The 27,963-nt window shown below is 38.2% G+C and overlaps 1 protein-coding gene across 1 annotated transcript; it reads left to right on the forward strand.

Annotated features, from left to right (window-relative positions):
- Positions 1–3,605: 3,605 nt before the first annotated feature.
- cyth2 (cytohesin 2) lies at positions 3,606–27,953 on the forward strand. Its single transcript, XM_077206430.1, has 12 exons — positions 3,606–3,822; positions 6,018–6,168; positions 6,667–6,733; positions 7,491–7,609; positions 10,618–10,698; positions 11,181–11,293; positions 11,644–11,792; positions 16,062–16,173; positions 21,258–21,334; positions 21,578–21,649; positions 21,795–21,949; positions 24,236–27,953. Exons 1-12 carry the CDS (start codon positions 3,756–3,758, stop codon positions 24,321–24,323), a joined length of 1,251 nt encoding a protein of 416 aa, XP_077062545.1. The 5' UTR covers positions 3,606–3,755; the 3' UTR covers positions 24,324–27,953.
- The last annotated feature ends 10 nt before the right edge of the window (positions 27,954–27,963 follow it).

Here is a 27,963-nt window from a genome sequence, read left to right on the forward strand (position 1 = left end):
TTCTAATAAATCATCTCTTGATATAGCTCTTATATTACATTTTCTCCAAAAGAAGCTTTATATAGACTAGAAAACCCAAGTGAACAAGCCAATATTGATAATGGCCCATAAACACTCCCAAAGTTGTAAAAAGCAAGAAAGTTTAAATCTAGCCTTCCTTCTCAGATAACATGCATTATTAAAATGTTGGACAAAAACACTCAAACAAAAACAGCTGGCTATATATGTTATTTTATTATTTATATATATTTTATTATAATTAATTAATTATTATTGTATGCTAATTTGTAAGAAAAATAAAAGAACGCCACTTGATCCTATTTTCTGAACTACCATTGCAAAACATCTGATCACACTTGTAATAGAAAACGTCGCCGGTTATTATCGTAACCTTGGTTCCCTGAAAGGAGGTAAAGAGACATTACGTCAGCTGTGACGTGTATGGGAACTCCTCCCTTCTCCACTTTCGCTGAAATCTTATGGGCTAACGCCAGCTGGGGACAGCTGGCCAATTGACACGAAGCATGCAAATACTGACAGGTACGCGGGCAGTATAAATTACATGGGCGTGACAATTACGTCAGAATCACGACTGAACGCTAGTACAGCTGATCAAACAGCGACCACGGCGGCTAACGTAATAGGCTTGTTTGAGATGCGCAGAACCGATCACCGGTGATGGTTAGAAATGTGTCCGAGTGCGGTCCGCCTTGCTCTGATGTCATGCTGACGTGTGTCTAAAAACTCTCGCGAGCGCAAGGCGCACGTGTTGGATTCTGCAGTCGCGCGCAGTTGCTCTCCACCGGCTGCGCTGATCAAAGCATGATGGGAAACGACTTGCTGACGACACAGCTTAATGTTGATTGGTTTAAACAACCGTGATGCATTGTTCTCTTTTAAAATGTTTGATTTTAAAACTCGGATATCATGTTTTATGTGTATATTTTATGTGTGAATATTCCCAAAATCTCGGACAGTGCGATCTCTATTGGTTATGCAATGTCATTTTATATATATATATATATATATATATATAAAAACACATAGCCTACCTGTATGTCCGTATTAAAGAAAAAATGATTGATAAACACTTATTTTGAATGGAATTAAATAACAAGTAGGCCTACTTTGGGTGTCTTGTTCATTATATTTATTTTCATATAAAAGCAACAGAACTTAAATTACATCCAATTTATTAGCAACACTGTGCACAAGCGTGAATCCCGCGATATCCATCATTGATCTCGCAGGTGTCAAATCCACTGTGAGAAGCGAGAACTGTCCGGCTTGTCTGCGTTTTTTTCACTCCTCTCACTGCAGCCGCCTACTCTCGACTACATTTCAGGCGAGGCAAGGCGCATCTCAAACAAGCCTAATGTCTTGCTCCCGCCTTTCAGGGAACGGAAGTTACGATAGTAACCGGAAACATTCCCTTTCAAGGCGGTAACTCAACATTACGTCAGCTGTGATGTATATGGGAACTGTAATAAATCCCGCCGTGAGAGCAGTGAAGATAAGCCCTGAACCGGGGTCAAACCACACTCACACGTAGCAAAACAGTTCTATCCAATAGCCGCGCCGCTAAGAGTATTCGAATCTGATAGGCGGAACTAGACCAATGAGACATCTGTTCTACCGATACCGGGGATGTGCGCCGCTCTTATGGAGAGAAAGTGTCGGTCCGGCCACAACAGGAGACTCGCTGCCTTTTTGAACAGAGCTCTGGAGCGCACGCCGCCCAGGCGATTTATTGTACGTGACCACAGACGTGTTGTCGGTTCGAATCAGTACATGTTGCCACTCCAATTTTGACCGAAAAGCCTTCAAGGCTAAGGACACTGCTTCCAATTCCAGACGGTTTATGTGCTACTCTCTCTGTGACTCCGACCACAGGCCTGAGGCAGGTACGCCCAGGCACACTGCTCCCCAGCCTGATGTTGACGCGTATGTCGAGACCATGCTGCGCTGCGTCACTATTCCCAAGGGAACTCCCGGGCTGAACATATCCGGGTTTCTCTACGGTCTCAGAGTGCAGACACAACTGTGAGTGACCGTAATACTCTTGTGGCCTGAAGACCACACCCTCGGCGGAACTCGAGTTTTCAGCCAAAACTGCAGCGGCCGCATATGCAGCAGGCCCAGATGGCACACTGAAGATCTCACCGCCATCAGTCCCAGAAGCCTCTAAAATTCCCTCAGTTAAACAGACCTGCCCAATCTGAAACGGCGCAGATTCGATGAGATTATCTCCATATATATGGGGTGGGGATGGCGCAGTGGTTAAGACACATGCCTTTGGTGTGAGAGACCCGGGTTCGAATCCACTGTGATACACCAATGTGTCCCTGAGCAAGACACTTAGCCCCTAGTTACTCCGGAGGCGTGCGACCTCTGACATATAGCGATTGTAAGTCGCTTTGGATAAAAGCGTCAGCTGAATAAATGTAAATGTAAATATAGTCTGACTCGGTATAAACACGCTTTTCTGCGTGTTCACACGCAGTCCCAGCTTATCCAGATGGCGAAGCAGCGTCTCCACGTGACCGATTAGCACATCTATCGAGTTGGCTAAAATCAGCTAGTCGTCCAGATAATTCAGGATGCGCTTTCCGCTAGATCTGAGGGGAGAAAGCGCCACGTCTACACACTTCGAAAAGGTGCGAGGGGCTAGGGCCAGTCCGAACGAGAGCACTGAGTACTGATAAGCCGTGCCTTCGAAAGCAAACCTGAGGAAGCGCCCAAGCAGGCGACACAAAACTGATGGGTGTCGGGCGGCTCAGAAAAGGGAAAGGGCCAGAACAGATCCGGCAAGTAGAAGCCATCGGATGCTGAGAAGAAAGGTAAGAATCTTCTTATTGCACCTTCTACGATGACCAATAGAATTCCGTAGGTTGAGTTGTAGCACAACGATTTAAGTGTGAAGAAAGAGATTCTGAGGTAATTGTCGCGCCCATGCAATTTATACTGCCCGCGTACCTGTCAGTATTTGCATGCTTTGCATCAATTGGCCAGCTGGCCCCAGCTGGCGTTAGCCCATAAGATTTCAGCGAAAGTGGAGAAGGGAGGAGTTCCCATATATGTCACAGCTGACGTAATGTTGAGTTACCGCCTTGAAAGGGAACCTTTTATTGAGTTTTTATTAGGGCCTAAATCTTTTCTTCTTAATTAGAACTACTATTTTAGCACACATTGGTTGTTACATGAGAGCATCTACTTTTTTTTGTATGCCTTATTGTATGAAATAAGTAGACTAGACAAAAAATAATAATTAGGCTATTCTATTTTGTGGAGCTGTTTTCCATTTTGTACCTCTTTGAATAAAAATACTGGAAATTGGATGGAGACTGGAGTAGAAGAATGAGCTGATGGTGGTAATTGATTTGTAATAAATTCGTGTTTAAATTTAAATTTATTGTCAATTTACGGTTGGCGTATACACCGAGCCTACTGTTTCCTCGGTTGGTTGCAACATCATAATGTATTAAAAATAAAAGTATCGCCTACTATTACGAACTTGACAACTAGTATTTAATTATAAGTCTATACTTTTAGAAACACATTTTTTGTTCACGAACATAACAGAACCTGCCCTCACCAAGATGGCCGCATTTTAGGGTCGTGAATTGACACGGGCGCAACTTCCGCTCTCAACTCCTCCTTTGTCTGAGCCCGATCGGTCCTCCGCCTAGTTATTTATTTATTTCATTTTCGTTTGTGGGGTATATTTTTATATATCCTTATCTCTCGGTTATTGAATGACATTCGATTCCGACACATATATGCCTAAAAGCAAAGCCCCCAAAATGGATGACCTGGACTACAGTAAGTAAAGCTGGTTTAGCGTTGTGTTTAGTGCCGCATACCGTACTGTTTTATATGAGCTTGGGAAAGACTTCACGTAGAAGGATGTTTTAAAGGGTTTAAACCAAATGTCATTATTTTGTTGTCAAATCTGGCATCTCTGCAGCTTTAGTACATCATTAATCTGCCCGTCTCCAGTCATTGTTCTGGATTCATTCATGTTCGGCCTCCTTCAGTTGTTTACATCTGTATCGTGTATCTTTGCTTTTATCAGAGGCTGATAAAATTCATGTCAACACTGTGTATTTCATAAATGTCGTACAGACATGATATCATAGATCATCAGCTGTTCATCATCATACATCTTTTGGGTGGCGTTATTGGATTTTTAACAGTGTTTCTGTCTGCTGGTTTCAAGTAGTCATTCTTAAACACAAACAGATTTGTCATAACTTAATTTTTAGTCAATTATAAACTTAATATAGGCACACAGAGGGAATGCTTGTAATCTGTCATTATCAGTCTGTCTGTTGCACATTTAATTCTTCATTGGAAGATGGACTGGAGGCCTATGTACAGTTAGACATAAAAGTCTGAGACCACATTGAAAACCTAGGATTTAAACAACAAAGAAACGTTATGATGAAGCCATAAATTATTGTAACTAACCAGATGTACAGTAGTGGCCAAAAGTGATGTCCGGAGAGGATAGGCCTATTCGTTTTAGTAAGTAAATGGATGTCAAGACAAGTCATCTATATTTATATAGCGCTTTTTTCAATACAGATTGTTTCAAAGCAGCTTTACAGACATAACAGAAAATAATGCAACTAAGATTGTTGTGGCTCTACAGCATCTTTAGAGGAAAGTCATAGTTCAGTGTTGATTAATTTCCATTGTAGAAATCATTACTAGTTCTTAATTTACTTAATTTATCTATAGTCGCTCTGGACAAAAAACAGTGATGTCATTGTCCAGCTGAGTTCAGTTCTCATATAATGGTGTCAGTGCCGGCAGATCAATAATATTGATGAATATTAAATGTCCCCAACCAACCAAGCCAAAGGCAACAGTGACAGAATGGAGCAGAAAAAATAAATCTTGGGAGAAACCCGGCTCAGTCGGGGACCAGTTCTGCTCGGGCCAACAAATGAACAGTGTATGATTATGGGGGCAGAAGTCAGATTGGAATCTGAACATTCAAAATATTTAATCCAGTTCCTTCTGGTTGAAGATCAGAGTCATTGTGTCGGTATGGAGACGGTCACGGTCATGTGACTCTTTGCACACAGTCAGATGCTCTTCTGTTGTAGCTCAAGATGCTCTTTAGATCATGATCATCAGCTTTAGTTCATGTAGATCCAGTCCTGCTGTCATTGCAATAAGAGACACACCCCAAATAGTGAGACCTTCTCAGATTCATATTATTTAAATAACTTTCTTTGTTTTATGATTTTTTCTATGTATCTGTGTACAAATTTAGGATTTGCAAATTAAAAAAGTATAGGTACAAATAGCATATGAAAAACTGATATAGGGCCTTGCTTTTTAATTGTTAGCCTTTTAGAATTTTCCTTACCGCTGTTTTAGAAAAAAAAAATCGTAAAACTATTTTTAAGTAAAATACTTGAAATGGGGTTGAGTTGGGTAAAAGTTTTGATGAGGTTGATTTTTTTAGATTTACAAAATAAATTCATGTTCAAATCTAGCATCAAATTGTCATGCTGATAAAGTCAGTTTGTTATGGAAAAATGTATTAAAATAAAAGCATTTAGACCCTGTTGTGAAGCAGAAGCTAATGGTGTGTTTTTAAGTGATTAATTTGAGGGTTTCACAAGATTGTGTGAATGTGTTCCTCAGGACACAGAGTATGTGTCTCTGCCTGCTGGCGTTGCGTTCTGAGCTTCTGTGGGTTTGCCTCAGTTTTGTCCTGGCTTGCTCTCTCTAAAGCGTCCAAACACCCACCGGTGTCGCAAGAGTCGTCTGTTAGTCCACAGAGAATCTGAACGTGAATTGTATGCGTTTGTGCGCATGTGCAGTGTCCCGAATCCCGATCACGTTTCCGTCTCGCATCATAAAGTGAATGATATTAGTCAGCAGGAAGATGAGAGAGACGGAGGGTTCGTGTTAAAGAGGCTTGGGTGGAGTGAATAATCCTTTCAGTTCCTTTCCTATCCAAGTGCCTGTGACCCTCCTTTCTTTCTCTCTCTCCACAGTCCCAGCAGACCTGAGCCCAGAGGAGCGCTCCGAGCTGGAGGAGATCCGGCGCAGGAAAGGAGCGCTGATTCTCGAGATCCAGAGACTGAAAGAGGAGCTGAGAGAAGCCATTATAGAGGTGGAGGGGCTGGAGACCAGCACAGAGGGCAGGTTAGTTAGTCTCCATTTACATTTATTCATTTAGCAGACGCTTTTATCCAGAGTCACTTACAAATGAGAACAATAGAAGCAGTTCAACTAACAATAGGACGTCAATATGCAAGTGCTATGACCCTTCCCAGTTTAATATATGTATTTTATAGATAGATATATAATAGAATAGAAGAGAAAGTGTTAGTATTAATGGATCCAGTGTTGCAGGAAAAAGATGCAGGTTTAGTCTCTGGTTTATACCTGCTATATTGTTGGGAATTCATTTGAAAATGGTTGGTGTATTTTTTTTTTTCTCCAATTTGCCTTCTCTGATAGATAACACTCAATAAATGCGCACACACACACACACGTTATCTCCGTGTGAACAGTGCAGTCATTGACTTGAACGTGAACTCTCTTCATGCAGTGTGTTCAGTAGGTTCATTGAACACTCAAAGTGAGGTGTTTTATTTCAAACCTGAAAACAATATTGATCTCCTGTCTTTTATTTTATAGTAAAACATTACAGAAGAGTCGACATGTGGCCATGGGCAGGAAAAAATTCAACATGGACCCGAAAAAGGTAAGCTATCCTAAAAGTGAAGTTATTTTTTTAATTTTAAATAAACTAAGTTTTAATAAAATAAAAAAGTGCTTTAAGAAGGCATCGATTTTTAAAAGCATGATGTTTATTTTGTTAGAATAATTTTGCAAAATGATAATGATTTTTCAGTTCAAGATAACAGAAAGAAGAAAAAAAGAGAAATGCACCGTGTTTCATGTTGCCACTGTTTTCCAGCATTATTATCAGTCACATTTTTTTATATGGTCATTAAAATTCTTTGAAAGAAGTCTCTTATGCTTATAAAAGACTGCATTTATGTATCTGATCAGAGGTACAGTAAAATATTATGAATGCAGTTTTTTCCTGTGATTTCACAGCTTATTACTCCAGTTTTCAGCATCACATGATCATTCTAGTATGCTGATTTGCTGCTCAAGAAACATTTCTCATTATTATCAATGTTGAAAAATTTGTGGCGCTGCATATTTTTGTGGAAACTGCTTTGATTAATAGAACGTTTAAAAGAACAGCATTTATTTGAATTAGAAATAGGAAGTCTTTAGGTCACTTTTGATCAATTTTATACGTCCTTGCTGAATACAAATATTAATTTTGTTTAAATGTATATTTAAAAGAAGAATTAACGTTTTGTGAAAACACATACTGAATGGTTTTTCTGACATACATATGTTGCTGAAATATTTAAAGGACATTACGTGGCTGGACAATTTGTGAACTTCTAAACAAGTTTTCTACATATTTTCCTCTTTCACAGGGCATTGTATTCCTAGTGGAGAATGAGCTTCTCAGACACACTTCAGAGGACATTGCTCAGTTTCTGTATAAAGGAGAAGGACTCAATAAAACTGCAATAGGAGACTATTTGGGTGAAAGGTACTTTGCACTTCAACTGCATTATATCAGTTATTTTTTTATTTGTGACTGTAAGAAAAAGTACAATAACATAGGCGTGCAAAATTAAATTTTTGTTTCAAATCAATTTCAAAGCAGAGGTGCATTTGAGATTAATTTAAAAAAACTTTTCTGAGAGGGTTTAAAAGGATAGTTCACGCTAGTGCTGCACGATTAATCGTATCGCAATCGCGATTTCAAGCCAATGCGATTATATGATGCAAAATGCTGCGATTTTATATGAAATAAACAAATTACGGCTATTAAAGGTGCTCAAAGCGATGTCACGCGTTTTTTAGGCCAAAAAATTTTTTGTCACATACAACAAACGTCTCCTCACTATCCGCTAGCTTCATGTCGCCTGAACACACTGTAAAAAAACGCGTTCTCTGCAGACACCGCAGGCTCCACAAACAGCAACAAAAACAAACTGGGCTAACCCGCACCACGAAACATAACAAACTGTTCCAGCCAATAACCGATAAGAAGGGTTTGGGGGCGGGGTTTGGGGGGTTAGTGCGCGGATGAGGAGGAGGAGGAGGGAGGGTCGAGCTAGCCTTCGTTTTGTTTGACAATACTTTAAACGTCAACAAGAAGTGATGTCACCCGATATCGCTTAGAGCACCTTTAACGCAGCATCTGTTATTTTTGTCATCCTTTGGCTAGTGTTACATGATCCCGCTCTTATTCGTGCAAATGCTTTTGAACCATTCATGCGCGACAAGACAAAAAATAGCGCGCCGCCTGTGAATGTCCTGATATCATGCGTGCACACGACAGCACGCCAGAATACAGTTCTCTTTCGGGCTTGAACGAACAATAACACACAATTATGCCAAAATGTCGTTTTGTCGGTTATCTTCTAACATAAGAGCAGTCTTATGATGAACGTAAAGAGTTGCGACTCGTGAGAGAATGAGGCGCGTGTGAGATTCCGTCCAGTGTTTCCCCTAGAAATTTTTCCAGCAGCGGTGCTGTTATGTGCCCGAGGTTGTTACCAAGCCACGCGTGGTGGGGTCCGGGGGCATGCACCCTGGAAGATTTTTTTTAAAAATAACCCCTTAAACCATGACTTCTGGCAAGTTTTGTGGATAGAAATGGACATTTTGAGAAAAACAAATATGACATACCATCAACTGATTCAACGCATGATTATTGCAGCACGTACCTTGAACTGCAGTCACAAACAGAAACCTTCATTTTATAATTTTAGACAGGATTGTTCATGTTTTCTTTTGTGTTCATTTTCAGCTTGTTAGAAATTGTTTAGGGGAAAAATGAAACGGCACAACCCAGAAAAAGATTATTTACAATTTATTGAAAATGTTATCTTAATGGGAAAGACCACACCCAATCTGTGAGCACTTAATTTTTCTGGGCTTTTTATAGAAGATCTCTAAGGCTCTTTGGTAATTGAATGATATTGTGGGGGTATTTTTTGTTTTTGCAAGAAGTCTTATGCTCATCTAGCCTGCATTTATTTAATCAAAAATACAGAAAAAACAGTAGCCTAATATAGTGCAATATTATTACATGATGTTCTTTTTAACTTTTTATTAATCAAAGAATATTAAAAAAAAAGAGCATCACGTATCATCATATTAGAATGATTTCTGAAGGACACCAACAAGTTTAGTAGACTTATCTGAAAAATTAAATATGATTTAACGTGAACTATCAGGACTATGAGCAGTAGGTGATACTTCCTCGTCTTCATGGAGAGCGCAGTTCGTACCGCTTTCTCCTTTCCACAAGCGCTTGCTCTCCCGTGGCGTCTGTCGTCGCTATGCAACCATGAACAGAGGCGCGCTTGAAAAAACGAGCGTGCCGGCCGCATTTGAAATAATGAATTTGCACGCGCAAAAAACGTGCTATGTGAACGGCCCCTTATGGCAACGTGACATTAGTCTAATCGAAAATATTTCCATATGTGGCTCTTTCCTCCTTGTTAACAAGGGGATTCAGAGCCACCGCATGCAGCGCCGCCGGTCGCCATGACAGTGTTTTTAGGTGTGTAAGTGAATGAAGTGAATGTCGTGATATTGCTGATCATGGAAAGATTTTGCGCTGAAAACCGCTGCTGAATACATTGTAGGGGAAACACTGCCGTCTCTGTCAGCAGAGGCTGCTCTTAAAGGGACAGTACACAGTAGCTACTAATTATCTCTGTCGTTAAAGTTAATCAAAGAACAAAGGGAACCGAGAAAATTACTCAATGCTCTTGACTAAAGAACTTTTGTAGCTTTAATAAGGATTAGTCTATGTATAATTTATGCAGCACAGACTGTTTGATAACTTTATTTAATTTCTGTGTATGTCCTGCCTGTTAGACAGGAAGGGCACAGGTAAATATGACATTTATTATGGGTTTATGTGAGGATTGTTTGAAGGTCACTTAAATTAAAAGCTGTTATATTTGTTTAGTGTTTAAAAAAATTGATAGCTTTCAATTGTAATGACAGAATCACTGTAATGCTGGACGACTATAATTAATGTTTAAAATGGGGAGGGGGGTCATTTTTATCCAGACATCAGTGGCTTATTGATCATTATAGGTGTTATCAATCATTAAGTTGTTGTTGCTAGTTTGAAATAAACATTTCAGATTTATCACCAATCTGTGTGTTTTTTTCTTTAGAACAAAGCAAGTTGACTCATGAAACCATTTGTTTATTAAATCGTAATCGCAATATTGACCCCAATAATCACAATATGACATTTTCCCCAAATCGTGCAGCCCTATTTTACGCAAAAATGAAAATTACTCCATGATTTACTCAGAGTCATATACACCTATGATGACTTGAGGGTGAGTAAATCATGGAGTCATTTTCATTTTTGGGTGAACTAACCGTTTAACTTTGCAAACGGTCTCAACACCTAAAGCAACAAGCATATTTAAACTACAGATTTATAATAACATATAATAGATCAGTGATTTAAACAGAGATTTTGTTAATGTTGTTAATACATTTCTCTCTCTCTTTCAGAGATGACTTCAATATTAAAGTATTGCAGGCTTTTGTTGATCTTCACGAATTCACAGATCTGAACTTGGTACAAGCACTTCGGTAAATCAGCTACTTTAAACTTTGTGACTTTCCTCAGTGTTATGTTTGTTTTGTTTGTTTTATTATTACTTTGAATTAGCTTTTATTTTTATTGTTCATGTTAATTTTATTTTTCAGTAGTTTCATTATGTGCCTTTGTCATTTATTTTTTTCCATTTGTTTCAGCTTTTTAGGTTTAATTTATTCTCATTTCAGTTAGTTTTATTTATTTCCAGTTGATAATTTTAGTACTTGACTACACTTAAACGTATTTCAGTTTATTGCCAAGACAACGTTTCTAATAATAATTTAACTAATATTTACATTTGATTTTTATTTCAGCTTTATTTTAATGAACATTTTTAGTTAACGAAAATAACCCTGACTGGCATCTTGTTCATTTTGTATTGGGGCTTCTTGTATGCAAAACAGTTTCAAGTATTCGTATGTTATTGTGCTGTGCTTGTTTTCATGGTGCGTCTGTCTATTTCTGCTCAATGCAGGCAGTTTCTGTGGAGTTTCCGCTTGCCAGGCGAGGCTCAGAAAATCGACAGGATGATGGAGGCCTTTGCACAGAGATACTGTCACTGCAATCCTGGAGTCTTCCAGAGCACAGGTCACACACACACACACACACACACGTACACACAGCCCATGAGGCTTTCATCAACATGTACACTAGCTGTTTCACATACTTTTGATCACAACATATTTGTGTTTTTTCATAAATGTGATTCTAAGATTCTCCGAATAGTCATAATTGAGTAAGTGTGTCTGGCTATGGAGCTGGAGTTCCAAGCGAGCCGAACCGATACTGAAATGTGACGTAAACACTGCAGATCACTGATTGGTCAGAGAGAATCTTCGAAACAAGCATCTTCGTCTTGCAGTGAAAAACATCCACATGCTGAGAATCAAGAACACCGTTCCATCTCTCAGTCCTTAAACTCTGTGTTGTCCCCGCAGACACCTGTTACGTGCTGTCGTTTTCCATCATCATGTTGAACACTAGTCTGCACAACCCCAATGTGCGGGACAAGCCCACAGTGGAGCGATTCATCAGCATGAACAGAGGCATCAATGACGGGGGAGATTTACCAGAGGATCTGCTCAGAGTGAGTGTCAACATGTCAGGGATCGACAGTGCGGCAGTTTCACTCGCATTGGCGACTAATAATAGATGTGTGCGAACTGTAAAACGTAGTTTGGAGCACGTGTGCGGATATAAAAATCCCTGCGGATCAGTTTTCCTAAATGTAAGATCATAAAAAGTCCTCAATACCTTAAATGGTATAACAAGCAAACATTTAAGGCATCTTACATTTTGGAGATGAAAACACATAAATCGCAACACTGCCTAATGTGATTATTAAACTTCAGAAGGCTATGATTTAAATAAATTATTTATCATTAAAGGGATAGTTCACCCAAAAATGTAAATTCTGTCAGTATTTACTCTTGATAATGTTGTTCAACCCCGTAAGACCTTCGTTCATCTTCAGAACACGAATTAAGATATTTTTGATTAAATCTGAGAGCTGGATCACTCCTCCATAGGCTTCTTCAGGGATTGAAACTTTTTCCCCAAAAAGTTATTAAAGACATCGTTAAAATAGTCCAAGTGACTACAGTGGCTCAATCTTAAGCTCCTCGAGTCAGTTCACTCATCGGCCAATAGTGAGCCTACGTGTGACGTACAACACAGAAGCTCTGCGCTGTTACACTAGTGAACTGACTCGAGCCCCACAGAGAAGGAAATGAATAGTTGAAATAAAGTCGTTATTTTTGTTTTTTTTTGCGCACAAAAAGAATTCTCGTCGTTAGATAAACTTAAGATTGAGCCACTGTAGTCACTTGGACTATTTTAACGATGTCTTTAATAACTTTTCAGGGAACAAGTGTCAATCCCTTAGAAGCCTATGGAGGAGTGATCCAGCTCTCAGATTTAATCAAAAATATCTTAATTTGCGTTCTGAAGATGAACGAAGGTCTTACGGGGTTGAACAACATGAGGGAGAGTAAATCCTGACAGAATTTTCATTTTTGGGTGAACTAACCCTTTAAATAAATTTGAGCGCTTCACGTTTCAATTCCTGAACGTGGCGTTGTTGTGTTTCGCGCAAAAGCGCTTCAGATCAGTTCACAATCAATGAATAGCGCACATTTATGCCAAGCGAATGCTTATTAACTAATGCTGTTCAAACTAATGCGATTAAGCTCATAATCGTAGTAACCATATTCACAATAAACTAGGTGGCGTACACCGATTTTAATCGCAATAAACACCTTAAATCACATTATTCCCACTGATCAAAGTGTGCATGTGAGCGGACGTACACGGATGCCGTGTGTTGTTCACACAACTTCATGCATGAACTCCGTGACATTATTCTGAAGTTTTGTCTTCAAATCACTAAACTCTGTAAACATAACTCGCTGCACAGTCTCTGCTCCGCATCTTCATCCAGACGGTGTGAAGAACGTGACGGCAGCGAAGGCAAACCCGGTAGGCTATTGCGATGTTCATTACCGTGCCGAATAATATCCAGAACGTCCATACAAATGTATTTTGAATTTAATGTGAGTAGATTAAAACAATGGCCAGTAACATGCATACTGAATGCCTATCTGAGTGTGGTATAATCATACTTATTAGCGAATACTTATTAAAAAATCGCTTGTAATTAGAGTGCAGAGTTCTGCTCATGTCATGTAAACATCTTACTGTGATAAAGAACTTTGATTATAAGAAATAATCACATTATTGGTGCACCATGAGGTTTAATCTCAATATTGCCAAAATCCCATTATAATCGCATTACGAGGATGCATGTAATCGCACCGGTAGCAACATGTTGTATATATACGGTTTTAAGAATGCATATTTTATCTCCCTCATCTGAATTTGAATGAGCATCCTGCAATTATAAAGCATAGACATTTCAAAATAAGAGTCCCGGTCTATTTTGGGCTCGTTTATAAATAAGTCTTGCGGTGTGTCCAATTTCCACCCAGTTATTGGTTACACAAACTGTATGTAATTTAATTTAATTTAAAGTAAACTATTTTAGCTTTTGTCTGTTATGCCCTGTCACAGGAAGGAAAGACTAAGAACATTATTTGAGGCATATTATTAAATATATAGATTTTACTTGTATCAGTGTTATATAGTTTACAAAAACGATTAAAAAATCTCTTTACTTGAAATCAATAAATGTTAACTGACATAAAATAAAATATAAAAAAAGTTTAGTTTTATGAGGCCTAACCTGATTTACCAAACTAAAACTGAGATAAAAATTTATAAAAACTATACAGACATTTTATAAAAAACAAAAACTTAAAAAAATTACTAACAGCAGAATTTCTAAAACTTAACTAAATTTAAAAAAAAAAGCAGAATTAAATTGAATTAAAAATATTAACAAACTATATAGTATCTCTAGTATCTGATACTAAAATAACACTAGTATGGTGATATTTGTTACAGTGTGTTTTATTTATATATATATATATATATATAATTTTTTTCTTTTCTAACCGCGCTCCTAAATTTTCAACTTAGGAGCAAATGTGCTCCTTTGGGGAAAAAAGTAAGCGTCAAGCCCTGTCTTGGCTGATTAGTATATTGTAATAAAAATGCTATAACATAAATACATCAACATTATTGATTTTTAAAGGCAAACTGTGTGTTTTTTTGGCATCTAGTCATATAAATAGAATTTAATAGAAGTAACACAAAATGTCACGGCATTTGACAAATTAGATTAATAAATCAAGTCTTTTCTGCATTTCTCTTCTCTAGCTTGCTTTCTGTAGTTGTCAAATGAGCCTAGTATTTTATATTACAAATATTATTGGCTTTTTGACGAATTGCATAAGTAAGGCGGTACAGTTATTCAAATCTTGATATGGACCAGTGTGTGAATATTAAATTGCAAGAAGACTGCTATTGAAGTCTGCATGTTCTATGGGTCTCTGTGTGACACTGTGTGAATGTACTGTTCAAAGTAATAATAATAATAATAGTATTATTAACTTTATTGTATGGAATATCACACAATTTTAACAGTGAGCCTCTTTTGTGCAGCATTTTATTTGTCGAAAAAATAAAAGAAATGGCTCATTTTCTATTGATTACTTTTCAAAAGATTATTAATGCTTTATGCTTTCAATTGATTACCACTGTTTTTGATACATTTTTCATAAATCCAGCTAATTTTAAATAGGCAACACAGATTTTCTGAAAAATTGGGCACATTATTGTAATTTGTTTAAATAAATTACATTTATTAATAAATTTACAAGAATAAATTTGTATTTATTCAATTGTTTACTGTACGTTCACACCGCCGCCGGCGAGAGCGGCAAAATTCGCTCTCGCCGCCCTGCCAGCGACGCCGTGGAAAGATTCGTGGACGCTCTGATGCTCTGACGTAGATCGAACGCGTGGTCATTTTTACAACTGTATTTAAAGGGGCCACAAAGCATCAATCATGTCGATCGTTATTTTTGCAGAAAATTGATTGATGGAAAAAACTTAACAATTATAGTGACATGTTTGCTAATGAAATAAACAAATTAAAAGCCATTTGTGTGGTGTGGCTTTTGTGTTCATGGTTAAGTGCTATTATAATTTACATTCCTGCTGAAAAAAAAGCGTTCTAGCGCGAAAATATTGCCTATAAATAGTGTAGCGCGCCGCCTTATCAAATTCAAATGATCAACCTCCTCTATTTTGCTTGGGAACTAATGTGGTCGGAACCAAAGTTTACAGGACTGCGTTCTCTGGACTCCTCTCAAACGGAGCACTTCTATATTCCGATTGGTTGCCGCCGGTTGCCGCCGAACCGCGTCATTGTTTATTACCATAAAGTTGACCTGACTTCAACTCTCCTCGCCACTCTCACCGTCCAAGACGCGCCGCGCCGCTCTCGCCGGAGCTCGCCGCCGGCTCTCATTGAAAATGAATGACTTCCGGCCACTTTGACGCTCTCGCCGGCGGCGGTGTGAACGCACAGTTAGACATGCTTTTTGATTTATTAAAATTTAATCAATCCATAAAAAAAATAAAAAGTTGAAACGGAAAACAGGGGATGGAAATAAATTTGGGGGTGGAAATAAAATGGTTTTCATAGGGCCCTAAGAATGTTATGTTTTTTTTTAAATCTTTTAATAAATTGTTAAATTATGTAGGTTTCACAAGCTCAATAAATTAGACCTGCTTTTATATTTAAAAAAATTGCTATATTTTTAATCAACCATTTCGTAGTGCTCTACTTCCGGTCTCTATGTTGCTCCAAATTGCTGTCAGTGTAAACGACCCTTGAGTGTTTCAAGGCTTTTTTGAATGCTTTTATAAACAATGTGAGTGTTCTCTTCAGAATCTGTATGACAGCATTAAGAACGAGCCTTTTAAGATCCCAGAGGATGATGGGAATGACCTGACGCACACTTTCTTCAACCCTGACAGAGAAGGCTGGCTCCTCAAGCTGGGTGAGTCCTTCCTTATGTGCGCCAGGAGAGTTTCTGTAGTTGGAAGGGTCTCTGTCATTGCCATTGCATGATATTCTATTTCATTGCAGCGCTTTGCACTTTTTTTCTCCTTAAAAAAACCCAAGCGAAACATCACTTCTAATTTCGAAGATTTACTTTCTTTCTGCAAATCTGCATGGCGAGCTCTGTGATCTCTCAAGCACTAAAAGCTTTTGAATCTTTTTCCCTCTCCCTGTGTGTCTCCCTCTCCTCTGTCTTTCTGTTTCCTGTGATCCGTCCCCCCGTTCCCCTTTTCCGATCTCTTCTGGCTCCTGCTCTGCTTGACCTGTGATTTCTCTGCCGCTGCCGGGGCTGTTCACCCGTCAGGAGGTACGTACAGCCTTACTAGAACCACTTAGATTAGGACAGAATGATCTTATTAGTGGTGTTTGCAAAGCAATATTATTATTGTAGTGTTTGTGCTTCAGACATGACTGATTCCTCAAATCATGTGTGTTGTTGCAGAGAGGGGTGCGTGATCAGGGGCCGGTTGCATAAACTGCTTAGACTAGTCTTAAAAGTTAGTCATCTCATTTTTTTTCTTTAAGACTGGTGCTAACTCTTTAAAGTCAGTTACATAAAAGGGTAGATCGGTCTAATTTGTATCTGAAAAGTAAAACTGATTGCCTCTTGATTAATTTGTAGTTGGCCAAATTATTTCTTAAGGCGAGACACTACAGGTGAATAGGGTAAAAATATCAACTTGAAGCTTTACCTGTTGATTACTCACATGAATACGAGAAAAAAAATGAATTGCAACTTTTCTGTAATTTTATGTTTAAATATGCTAATCAGGCTATAACTAATTAAATATGTGCTAGTTTGCATATATTTTGAAGAGACAAATCTGATCATTGAAAAAAAAAAACAAGCGGTTCAAAATTATTTTTGCATTTTGTTGATGTATTCATTGAAAAGACATTACCAGAGGGGATTATGAATATCTCCTTTTGTTACCCTGTAAATCAGAAAATATTGCCAATAGTCTTAAATTGATTTCCGCCCTATTTTTAGGCATAAAATGTCATATAAATCAGGCAAAGAATGATATATCAAAAAATCCCTCTGGTCAAACCCTCAAAATATAGTTAGGAATAGGACTGTAAAGTTTGGTGTATGTAGGTGCTACAGAAATGGGAAATCGTCACTAGGAGTGTGAGTAAAAAACTCATTTTGAGAAAACGGCCTTTAAAGATTTTTATTGCAAAATTCCACTAATTTCTATTGAAAGCCATGAATAACAGACAAAATATGCTTTAGGTCCAAGTAAAATCAATGTATCACACTGTTTAACATCCAAAACTCATTATTGCTTCATCAACACATCAAAACCACACATCAACAGTCCATCACACAGATGAATATGATCTGCATGAGGGACTCACAACCACTTTAGGATACCACAATTACAGATTTGTTTAGTATTATATAGTATATTATACAAAAACTGAAATGTGTTGTGTAATGTAATTGTTTTGTATATATAGTGTAAAGTATAGTATATATGTGATGTATGTATATAATGTCAGAGCGCGTCACGTGACGATTCTGAACGAATCACGTTGTCAGATATTGGCATCAGCCAATGAGATTGCGCATTTCGAGTTAAATCGCCCAATTTACTTTCATGATTGGTTGCTGATAAGCAGCAAATGACCATATTTGGATCTGACAGCAGTGCACAACACTAAAGGTGTGTGTGATGACAGGGAGCAGACAGCGATCGCGGAGCAGCGGGATGATTTAGAACGCCAACTTTTGATGAATTTAAGCGAAATCTACACATGCAAACAGACAAAGTGCAGTAAAATAAAGACCTAAATGTGTATTTTGGACTTTTTTGAAGTCTGAAAGAAGACATGTTATTGAAGACAAATAGCTCAATCTCAAAATTGACCAGTGAAAAAAAAACAATGTTTTTGCCTGCCGTGTCTCGCCTTAAGAAACAGTCTTAACATAGTAGCTAAGTTTATGCAACTGGCGCCAGTAGTGATGGGTACTGCTTCATGAAGCTTCGAAACATTGCGAATCATCAAACCAGTGATTCAGAGCATTTATTAAACTGGCAAAGTGATGTGATTTCAGTAACAAGGAATTGTACGAACTTACAATGGTTCGCCACTAGGGTCGATCTCTGAGAACCATGAACCAGTGCCTATATAGTTTTTACCTCATCTCTGATCAGTCAGTCTTATAATTTCGTAGAAATTTTCAATGGCATAGTTAATAATAACAAAGAGAAAGAGTTGTAGTTTCTTATTGACTAACCAAGCTCTCCATTAAACAAACAAACAAGCCCTATAAATTCATAAAATAACATATTATATATTTCTTGGTATTGTTTTCAATAGAACATTTGCAGTTGGTTTGTAAAAAGTGCATGCATGTTTGGGTTGTGTTAACGTTGCATTTACACAGTTCTGACCAGCAGGAGTCATCAGCATGTGGGAGATTCAAAACTGAATTATTTTGCAAAGCAATTGGTTTAGCTGATTCGACGTTTCGAAATGCTTAGCTTGTTCTATCACTAATGACCAGACCATAAAATAAGGGGCAAACACCCTCATAGACCTGAAAAGTGACCTACCTCTCACAAACACTATATGGACAAATGTATTGGGACACACTTCTTAATTATTGAATTCAGGTGCTTCAATCAGACCCATTGCCACAGGTGTGTAAAATTAAGCACCCAGCCACACAGTCTCCATTTACAATAATGTGTGGAAAAATGTCGTTCTAAAGAGCTCAGTGAATTCAAGCGTGGTACTGTGATAGGATGCCACCTTTGCAATTAGTCAGTTCATGAAATGTCATCCCTGCTAGATATTCCACGGTCAACTAGTGATGGGAAGTCCGGCTCTTTTCAAAGATTCGGCTCACTTGGCTCGGCTCCCTTACGGCTCTTCCGGCTCCCAAATGGCTATTCATTTAGTATCTACCGGAGCCTTCTATTTTAGCTAATTTAGCTATTGTGAATGATTTGTGTGTTGGTAAGAAATGTTTTATTCAGTGTTTTCATAAAAGCCTTATTTTTATTATTTTTTCCCGTGATTATTAGTCCTGTTTTTGAGAAGTCTCCAATATAATTTTAATGCAGCCAGATGCTGCTTTGTTTTTCGGCTTTCGATCATTTCTTCACTTTCTCCCAACGCGCTTGCATTTAAATCCGGCTCCCCCGCCTCTTTCTGTCAAGTCAAGTCACCTTCATTTATATAGCGTTTTTAACAATACAGATTATTTCAAAGCAGCTTTTCAGTGATAATAGGAAATGAAAGTGACAGAGATTGTTTTGGCTTTACAGCAGCTCTAGAATAAAGTTATTGTCTAGCTAAAGTAAGCTCTGTCGCTCTATGTACCTGGTCTATACCACTACACTCGCTATCTTCTGAGCGTGTGTCCCCCTTCCTTCTTTCACATGGTATAATCCTAGTCTGTCCGCCCATGTGATTGGCCGCATGGTGTGCCCATCCAAAAAAAGTCGCACCGCTGCCTGCGGATGAAGATTCGGCTCTCCCCGAACGGGAGTCGGCTCTTCTGGTTCGCTACAAAATCAGAGCCAATTACAAAGAAATATGTCAACTGTAATGTTTGGTGGAGGAGGGATAATGGTATGAGGCTGTTTTTCAGTTTGGGCTACACCACTCACTTCCAGTGAAGGGAAAACATAATGCTTCAGTATACCAACGCATTTAAGACAATGCTATGCTTCCAACTTTATGGGAAGAGTTCAGGGAAGCCACTTTTCTATTCCAGCATGACAGTTCCCCACTGCACAAAAGCAAGGTTCATAAAGACATGGTTGGATGAGTTTGGTGTGGAGGAACTTGACTGGCCCACACAGAGTCCTGACCTCAACCAATCGAACACCTTTGGGATGAACTGGAACGGAGATTGTAAGCCAGGCCTTCTCGTCAAACATCAGTGCCTGACCTCACACATGCTCTACTGGATGAATGGGCAATAAATTCCCACAGTTACCCCTTTTCCACCAAAAAAAAACTGGTTCGGAACTGGTGCTGGTTCAAAGTTGGTTCGGAGTTGGTTCAACTTGCGAACCCTCTCAGAACCTGTTTGTTTTTCCACTGACTAGAGCGCCCAGCGAATAATGTCGTTAAGTCACTGTGTACGTCGCCATACGTCTTAGCTAGAAACGCTTGTAAGTACAACATCACTTTGGGATTATCTCTAACTCATGAACCAAGAAGGCTTTAAAAACAATTGAAATATGTAAGTCTTTTAATCTTTTCCTTTGATATGTAATCTTTTCTGATTAGTTATGTACCCCTGTCTTGTGTCTTTTTTTTCTTTCCATTTATTTGTTCTATATTGACTGTTTTCTTCTTTGCTTACATAATGTTTTCAATAAAAAAAAACTCGAAACGCTTGCGCCAACTTCAAGCATAACAATTACAATGGCGGACTACATCGTGTTTCTGCAAATGTTTCTCCTGGCTTTGCGATCCAATATTATGGTCAGAAAAGATGTTTAGAACACATCTAAACCCGCCCACAGCCCCCGATGTAAGCATGACGTGGTAAAAGAACGGTTCTAGTCCAGCAAAGAGTTGGTGCCGCTTTGGAAATAGTTTTCCTGGCCGAGAACCGGTTCTTTGGATGTCGAAACACAAAGAACTGGTTCGTGCGCAGGTACCGGCTCCGAACCGGCTCTCAAAATGCTTTGGTGGAAAAGCAGTAAGAAACACTCTTCCCAGAAGAGTGGAAACTGCTATAACTGCAAAGGGAGGAACAACTCCTTTTAGAATTTAGAATGCAGTGTCATTATAGTCCCTGTTGGTGTAATGGTCAGGTGTCCCAAAACTCCATTGTACTCAGGCAACCACTCCTAATACACTGGCATCTTGTTTAAGATTTTTGCACTTTTTAGTTTAGTAGGAATTTCGATGGATTTTTCAAGGTTTTCGCTCTACTAATAATATAATGTGTGTTGAGATTTCTTGCTGTGTCTGTGCAGTTTCATTTGCACTGACACTGAAGAAAAAGCCTGTCTTACATCTCTAATCCAGTGTAATTATCATTCTCAGGAGGTCGTGTGAAAACATGGAAGAGGCGGTGGTTCATTCTGACAGATAACTGTCTCTATTACTTTGAGTACACAACAGTAAGTCAATCAGAAATAGCAATATTTCATCTTATACAAAATTATTACAAAGAGCTGTGTAATAAGTACATAATAATAATAATAGTAAATGTATATATTTGATAGCCATTTATTAAGCAGGATAATGAATTGGACAACAGTCAATTATAGATTGGTTTTGAATGGTAGTGTATACTCTACGGGACTGAATTGACCCCTGATGGGAAGTTCTGACTGATTTACTGTGTGTTTGTGTGTCTTTAGGACAAGGAGCCCAGAGGCATCATACCATTGGAGAACCTGAGCATTCGAGAGGTCGAAGATCCCAGAAAGCCAGTAAGCCAAATGCTAATCAAATGGAGCAATTTCCATTTTCATTTTCATATCAACTCTAGATTATTTTATTTACCGTTAGGGCTGGGCAGTATATCAAAAAGGGTTTGTGTGCTGTTTGTTCATGGTGTTGTTTTTTTATGTGCAGAACTGTTTTGAGCTGTACATCCCTAATAACCGCGGGCAGCTGATTAAAGCGTGTAAGACCGAGGCTGATGGACGTGTGGTGGAGGGAAACCACATGGTGTACCGGATCTCAGCTCCCACCCCAGAGGAAAAGGACGAATGGATACACAGCATCAAGTGAGTAAACCGCTGAATGAAGGTGCTCGAGGGGTTTCTGAAGGTCTCCGAGGACAAGGCATTCGAAAGAACTATTTACACCAAGAGCGACCTAACAAAGGACTCAAATGCTGTAAAAATATTCACACTGATGGCAGTTTTTATCAGCCTCTGACAAATATTTGCGTTCTTATCTGAAGTATATTTGCATTTCCTGATGGGAATAGCAGTCTATATGCTAGTAATCACCTCAGGGCACAAAAATAACAGATACAAATATTTGAAATGTAAATTTTGCGCTCCTAAGCCTTCCAATATGTCCCTCCCCAACATGTTTAGTCTGTCTTACATGAAACAATAGTCAGAAAAATCCTCTTTTTTTTTTCTTTTTTCAATGGAGCAGTTTATTGAACCTTTAGACCAAATCTAAAAAAAAATTGTTGTGGCTCATATAGTATGATTTAGTGAGAATATGGAGCTCATACTAGAGGAGGAAAAACAGCTCAGTTTTATTCAGAGGCCCAACAATGTGAAATGTGTTGCAGATGCAGATATTTTTATGGTAAGAGGAAATTATGATAGCTTGTACTGTAAATCAATGAGATCTTTATAGCAGATACTTATATAAAATCATATCTCCTATTTCACTCTATCTCCCAATAATATGTCTTGGTGGTAAGACGATTTTTAAATACTTAGTTTTATGAGCAAATCTCTGTAGTTTTAAAAAATATAATGCAATGAACAAATAAACCTTCCTCAAAATCCTGGTGGATCATATTTGATACTCGCAATTTAATATGATTTTAATAAAAAAAGGATATATGGACAATCAAGTAAACCTTGTTTAGTGTTCATCTTGAAATATAAAGGCTGATTTATACTTCTGCGTCGGACCTATGCCGGAGCCTCTACGCCGCAGACTACGCTTTGGTTTTAATTTATACTTCTGCGTCGTTGTCCACGTTGACGCACGCAGAGGGAGCATGTGAAACCCGAGGTAGCGGTTTGAGCAGACCAATCACAGCGCTTGGGTCCACATAGAATTGACGCGTTGTTACATTTTTGGAGAGGTGTACGTCAGGGTACGCCGAAGGGTACGCGCACTACGCACAGCCTACGACGTAGCTATGGCGTAAGTTCGACGCAGAAGTATAAATTGGGCTTTACTAACAATATAAAAGCTATTCTTACATTTACTTTGTGCTGTGAAATCTTTACTGATTTTTATTAAGTGTAAACTATCAATCAGATGACAGAAGACATGCAGTAGATTGTGTGCAACAGGTTTTTCGTTTTGTTTTTGTTGATCATTTAGAACACCGGTTCCCAACAGGGGGTCTCGGCCCACAAGGGGTCCTCAGCGAGCTCTTTGGGGGGTCGCGTCATATTTTGAAAACTGTTCAACAGTGAGCATTACAGCAGCAGTCCGTAACTTTTTTTGTGTTCAAAATTTACTAAATTTATATAATTAGCGTGTACATCATGAATCCATTTTCCAAACCGTGTTTTTGTCTTATCCTGAGTCACTATGATGCACCTATAATAAGTGTTTATATGGGGACTATTTTACACTGTTTCGGGTCGTAGCCCAGTATCTGCGTGACTCGTCATAGACATAAACAGAGAGAAGTAGTCCCGGCTACAATGTTCTTCCGCAAGACACATTATTCTGTTAATAAACGCATGTTTATTAATCGCTAGAGCGCCAAACGATCCCTGATTATTCACGATCCCCTGGCTGACCAAAAAATGGACACCAGTCATTTTGTAATAGCCTATATTAATAATTTTTCTTCTACACACCGTTGTGAATACTGATATTTTTGTTATTGCATTTCAAATAGGGCCAATTAATAGGCTACTCATAGGCTTACGTTTTAAAATTACAAATGGCCTACTGATGTTTTTGTTATAGTATTTTCAATATTATACGCTATTATTTGTGCATAAACATATCTGGTTATAGTCATAAACATACTGTTTGTTTAAAAACAAAACATTTTGTCATCCTTGCTGCAAGCTAACGAGAGCGACAATATCATTAAATGTGAGGAGGAGCCCTAAAATATTTTCTTGGGAAAAAGGGGGTCTCAGACAAAAAAAGACCTCTGACATATATAGCAATTGTAAGTCGCTTGGATAAAAGCGTCAGCTAAATGAATAAATGTAAAATGTAAATGATTTAGAAGCCTTTGAAATTCATATAAAATGATACAGTAAGCATTATAGGGTTAAATAGGAGATCTATGCCAACTCTGCAAATAAGAGCATGGGACATGACCCGATCTTCTGTTTTCGGTGCAGATCTGCTGTGAGCGTCGACCCCTTCTACGAGATGCTTGCAGCCAGGAAGAAACGCATTTCCCTAAAGAAGAAGGAGGAGCAACCCTAGAAATCCTCCATTTCTCCTCCATCCTTCCAAACACTCCTTCCATTCTCAGAGAAACCAATGATACTTCATTAAGGTAGCTCTTGTCCTCTCTTCAGAAGAATCCATAATGCTGGTTTTATGGAGAGGTGGATGTCGTTGGGTAAACCTGAACGTCATCATCTTTGGTTTGGATTTAGGTGGCCTGGACTGCACAATTACCCATCTCTTAATTTATAACTTCTACTACACTTGTACACTACACAGTGTTATTCACTATCACTCTTGTTTGTAGTCCCACACTATATTACGCTGACATTCCATAGACCTTCACCGACAAACATAACATTCAGACATAAATCTGCATAATTCTCCATCCTCACCTCATCACTGACAGCGTTCACGTTCACTTCCTGCGCTCTCATGTTCGGTGGCTTCTGACCACCATTCCTAATATTTCCAGCATTTTACTGTGAAGTTCTTACACATACAGGGTAGATGACCAACCAGCCTGATGTATTCTTCATCACCACCATCATCAGGGACAGATTCAACCGAGCCTTTAGCAGAAATGAGCAGGAAGTTTCGTTCACACTGAAGGCTTTTGTTTATTTACTTATTTATTTACTGGGTCTGTTTGCTACCTGTCTTAGTTATTTTATCTAAACTGACACTATCTCTTACTCAGTTGAGTTTATTTACATGTTGTAAATGAAGATGTAAATGAAGGTCATTGCTGTTCACACTACATATCAAGACTGAGTTAAGCATATCCAATCAGTTATTTTTAGACTAATATTGGTATATGTAGAATAATAATGGTATAGGCAACGTGATAAACCTGGCGGTGATGTCATTTCCTGTGGACAGTTGATGACAGCTATATTGAACTTCATTGACCCATCAAAGCATCTGTAGAAACACATCTCATTGTATGCGAGTCCTTAAATAAGCTCCTCCCCCTTTGAGAAAGAGCCTTAAAAGTCCCCACAGCCCTGTTTCTGAATGTTCTTACTAGTGTTTCAACTAAACTAACTGGGTTAAACTGATAACTCAACCACTGGTGCTGCAAAACTCTTTTTGGGGGAATCTCGTGAAAATATGTCCAGATTATAGTGTACACTAAGAAGAAAAAATTATTTTGCAAAAAGAAATTAACTAATTTTCAAGATTTTGTTTTTTAATTTAATTTATTATTTGCCCTTAAATAAGCACATTTCCCTCCAAATGCATTGCATCCAGATGTTTGGCGGAATTAAATCGAATTTTGGTAACTTACAATTGGGTCACATTTGTTACAGGGTTATATTGTTAAGGGTTAGTTCACCAGTTCAAAAATAAATAAATTCTGTCATCAGTTTCATCCCTCATGTTGTTCCAAACCCGTAAGACTTTCGTTCATCTTCAGAACACAAATGAAGAGCTTTTTGATGAAATATGAGAGATACGCAACTACCACTTTGATGCTTCAAAAAGTTCATCAAGAGATTGTAAAACTAGTCCAAATTTTCTGAAGAGACTCGATCGCTTTATATGATGAACTGATTTAATTTAGGCTTTTATTCACATATAAAAATTCATTAACTCACAACTCAAGCATGTTCGCTTGACGTGCAAGAACCAATGAGGTTCATTCTCGTGCGTCAATTGTGTACGGTTGAGCTTGTGTTCTCTGGTCAATGTTTATATGCGAATTAAAGACTCAGTTAAATCTGTTCATCATATAAAGCCATCGACTCTCTTCAGAAAATTTGGATTAAACCGCTCAATTCATCTGGATTAGTTTTACGATCTCTTCATGAACTTTCTGAATCGTCAAAGTTTCAGTTGTGTAGTTGTCAATGGAAGAACAGAAATCTCTCAGATTTCATCAAAAAGTTCTTCATTTGCGTTTCGAAGATGAACGAAAGTCTTACGGGTTTGGAACGACATAAGGGAGAGTAATTAACGATATTTTTTTTACATTTTTGGGTGAACTATCCCTTTTGTTAGCATTAGTTAGTGCAGTAAAATGAACTAACAATGTATTTTTACAGCATTTATTTAAATATAAATATTAACTAAGATTAATAAATGCGGTAGAGTTATTGTTCATTGTTAGTTCGTGTTAACTTATAACAAATGAAACCTTATTGTAAAGTGTTACCCTAATTTCTTTCGAATTTGGGATGAAATTTGACATGATCTTGACAGGTTTGGTGAGATTCGCTCTGTGCCGTTACAAGCAAACCGTCTCGATTGGCCTTTCTGAGTGTGTGTTTGCCAAAGCAGAGAAAGACTGCTGTGTCTGCTGCTTAATCCCCCACAAACAAGTCATGGAAAAAATGGTTTAATATAATTCCTGATCCTAAACTATGTGCCAGACGTACTTGTATTGTTATTTGTGTGAAACACTAGTTACTCCTTACTCAGTGCTGTTCAGTTTGAAGGAGTCCATGGCAGCTTTTTCCAATGTACTTTATATTTTGCCTTTTTCTGTTTGTAAATACATGTTGTTATCTTTGTTTACTACACACATTGCTAGCATTTTTATTTATTGTTTTTCCAATCCTTACTTTTTTGAGAAATAAGGAATCGGGGGTTGCATGTTGTACTGAATTGAAGCATCTTTTGTAAAGGGTGAATCTGATGCCTGTGCTTTTGGGTACTTCTAGGGCGACTATTAGCGTTCTGTATTTCTAAACCTCACGCGAGCGTGCAAGTCTGCAAATTGGCATTGCAGTTCAAAAAGCATCTAGTAACTATTAAAACGTGTACTTGGTCAAAACAAAGTGATAAGGAATGTTCTATAAATATTTTTAAAGCCGATTTATACGGAACACTAATAGCGTCATGAGTCTAAAATAATAATAACCACGCTATTTAAATATACTAATTATGAAATGGTTAATACTGAGAATTGTTTAGCAGTGCATTTTGCTTGACTTTTGTGATTTGTTTTTTTTCCCGATTAATATAAAGCTTGGCTATAGTAATCGATGTCTTTGACTTTAAGACATATTTAATAGTTTGGCGTTAGAATCCATTTTTATGGCACTTTAATAGAGTTCAGCACAGTTTCGACTAAACGACAGCCTGATTTACTCTCTAGTGCCCTCTATGAGTATGTAATTATACTGCAGTTCTTAACTGGTTTAAGCCTTGCTGCACACGTGAAGGATGCCAGTATACAGCATCCACATCAAATCATTTGAGGTGAACCTGCTTCACATTGTATTGTATGTTAACCCACAGGCCATACGTATATGACTGCGAGAGATCTCAAGAGACTCCAAGTGTTAAATGAAATTAAACTGCTGACTGCAACAGTACATTCCTTGATATAAGCTATGTGTTTAAACGAATAGTTTGGGCATGACGTGGTCTAATGAAGACTGTAGAATGACTCTGATGACTTGAATACGTTTTGGAGACTCAATATGTGCATTCTTGATGAGAAGTGCAAAGGTGCCAAAACCTTTCAGCTAGTCTGTGAATACGATAGGACAAATGAAAGCGTTTCCTCCTCTTTCTTCTTTTTTTTTCCCACCTCCCTGTTTCTGATTGGCAAAGGAATGGTACAGATTGTTGAGAAATTCATGTAGCAAAATGAAAACTCAGTTATGGTACACTGGTGCCAATCAACTCTAATAAACACAAATAATAAAAAAAAAAGACATTCACA

Source organism: Siphateles boraxobius, unplaced genomic scaffold (genome assembly GCF_051911475.1).
Source record: "Siphateles boraxobius isolate OS27281-9 unplaced genomic scaffold, OSU_SipBor_1 12, whole genome shotgun sequence".
In the NCBI taxonomy this organism is placed as follows: Eukaryota; Metazoa; Chordata; class Actinopteri; order Cypriniformes; family Leuciscidae; genus Siphateles; species Siphateles boraxobius.

Coding starts and splice junctions, on each gene's coding strand:
- cyth2 (XM_077206430.1), top strand. CDS start 3,756: ATGACATTCGATTCCGACACATATATGCCTAAAAGCAAAGCCCCCAAA. Junction 16,174..21,257: donor AGGCTGGCTCCTCAAGCTGG/GTGAGTCCTTCC, acceptor TATCATTCTCAG/GAGGTCGTGTGAAAACATGG. Junction 21,650..21,794: donor TCGAAGATCCCAGAAAGCCA/GTAAGCCAAATG, acceptor TTTTATGTGCAG/AACTGTTTTGAGCTGTACAT.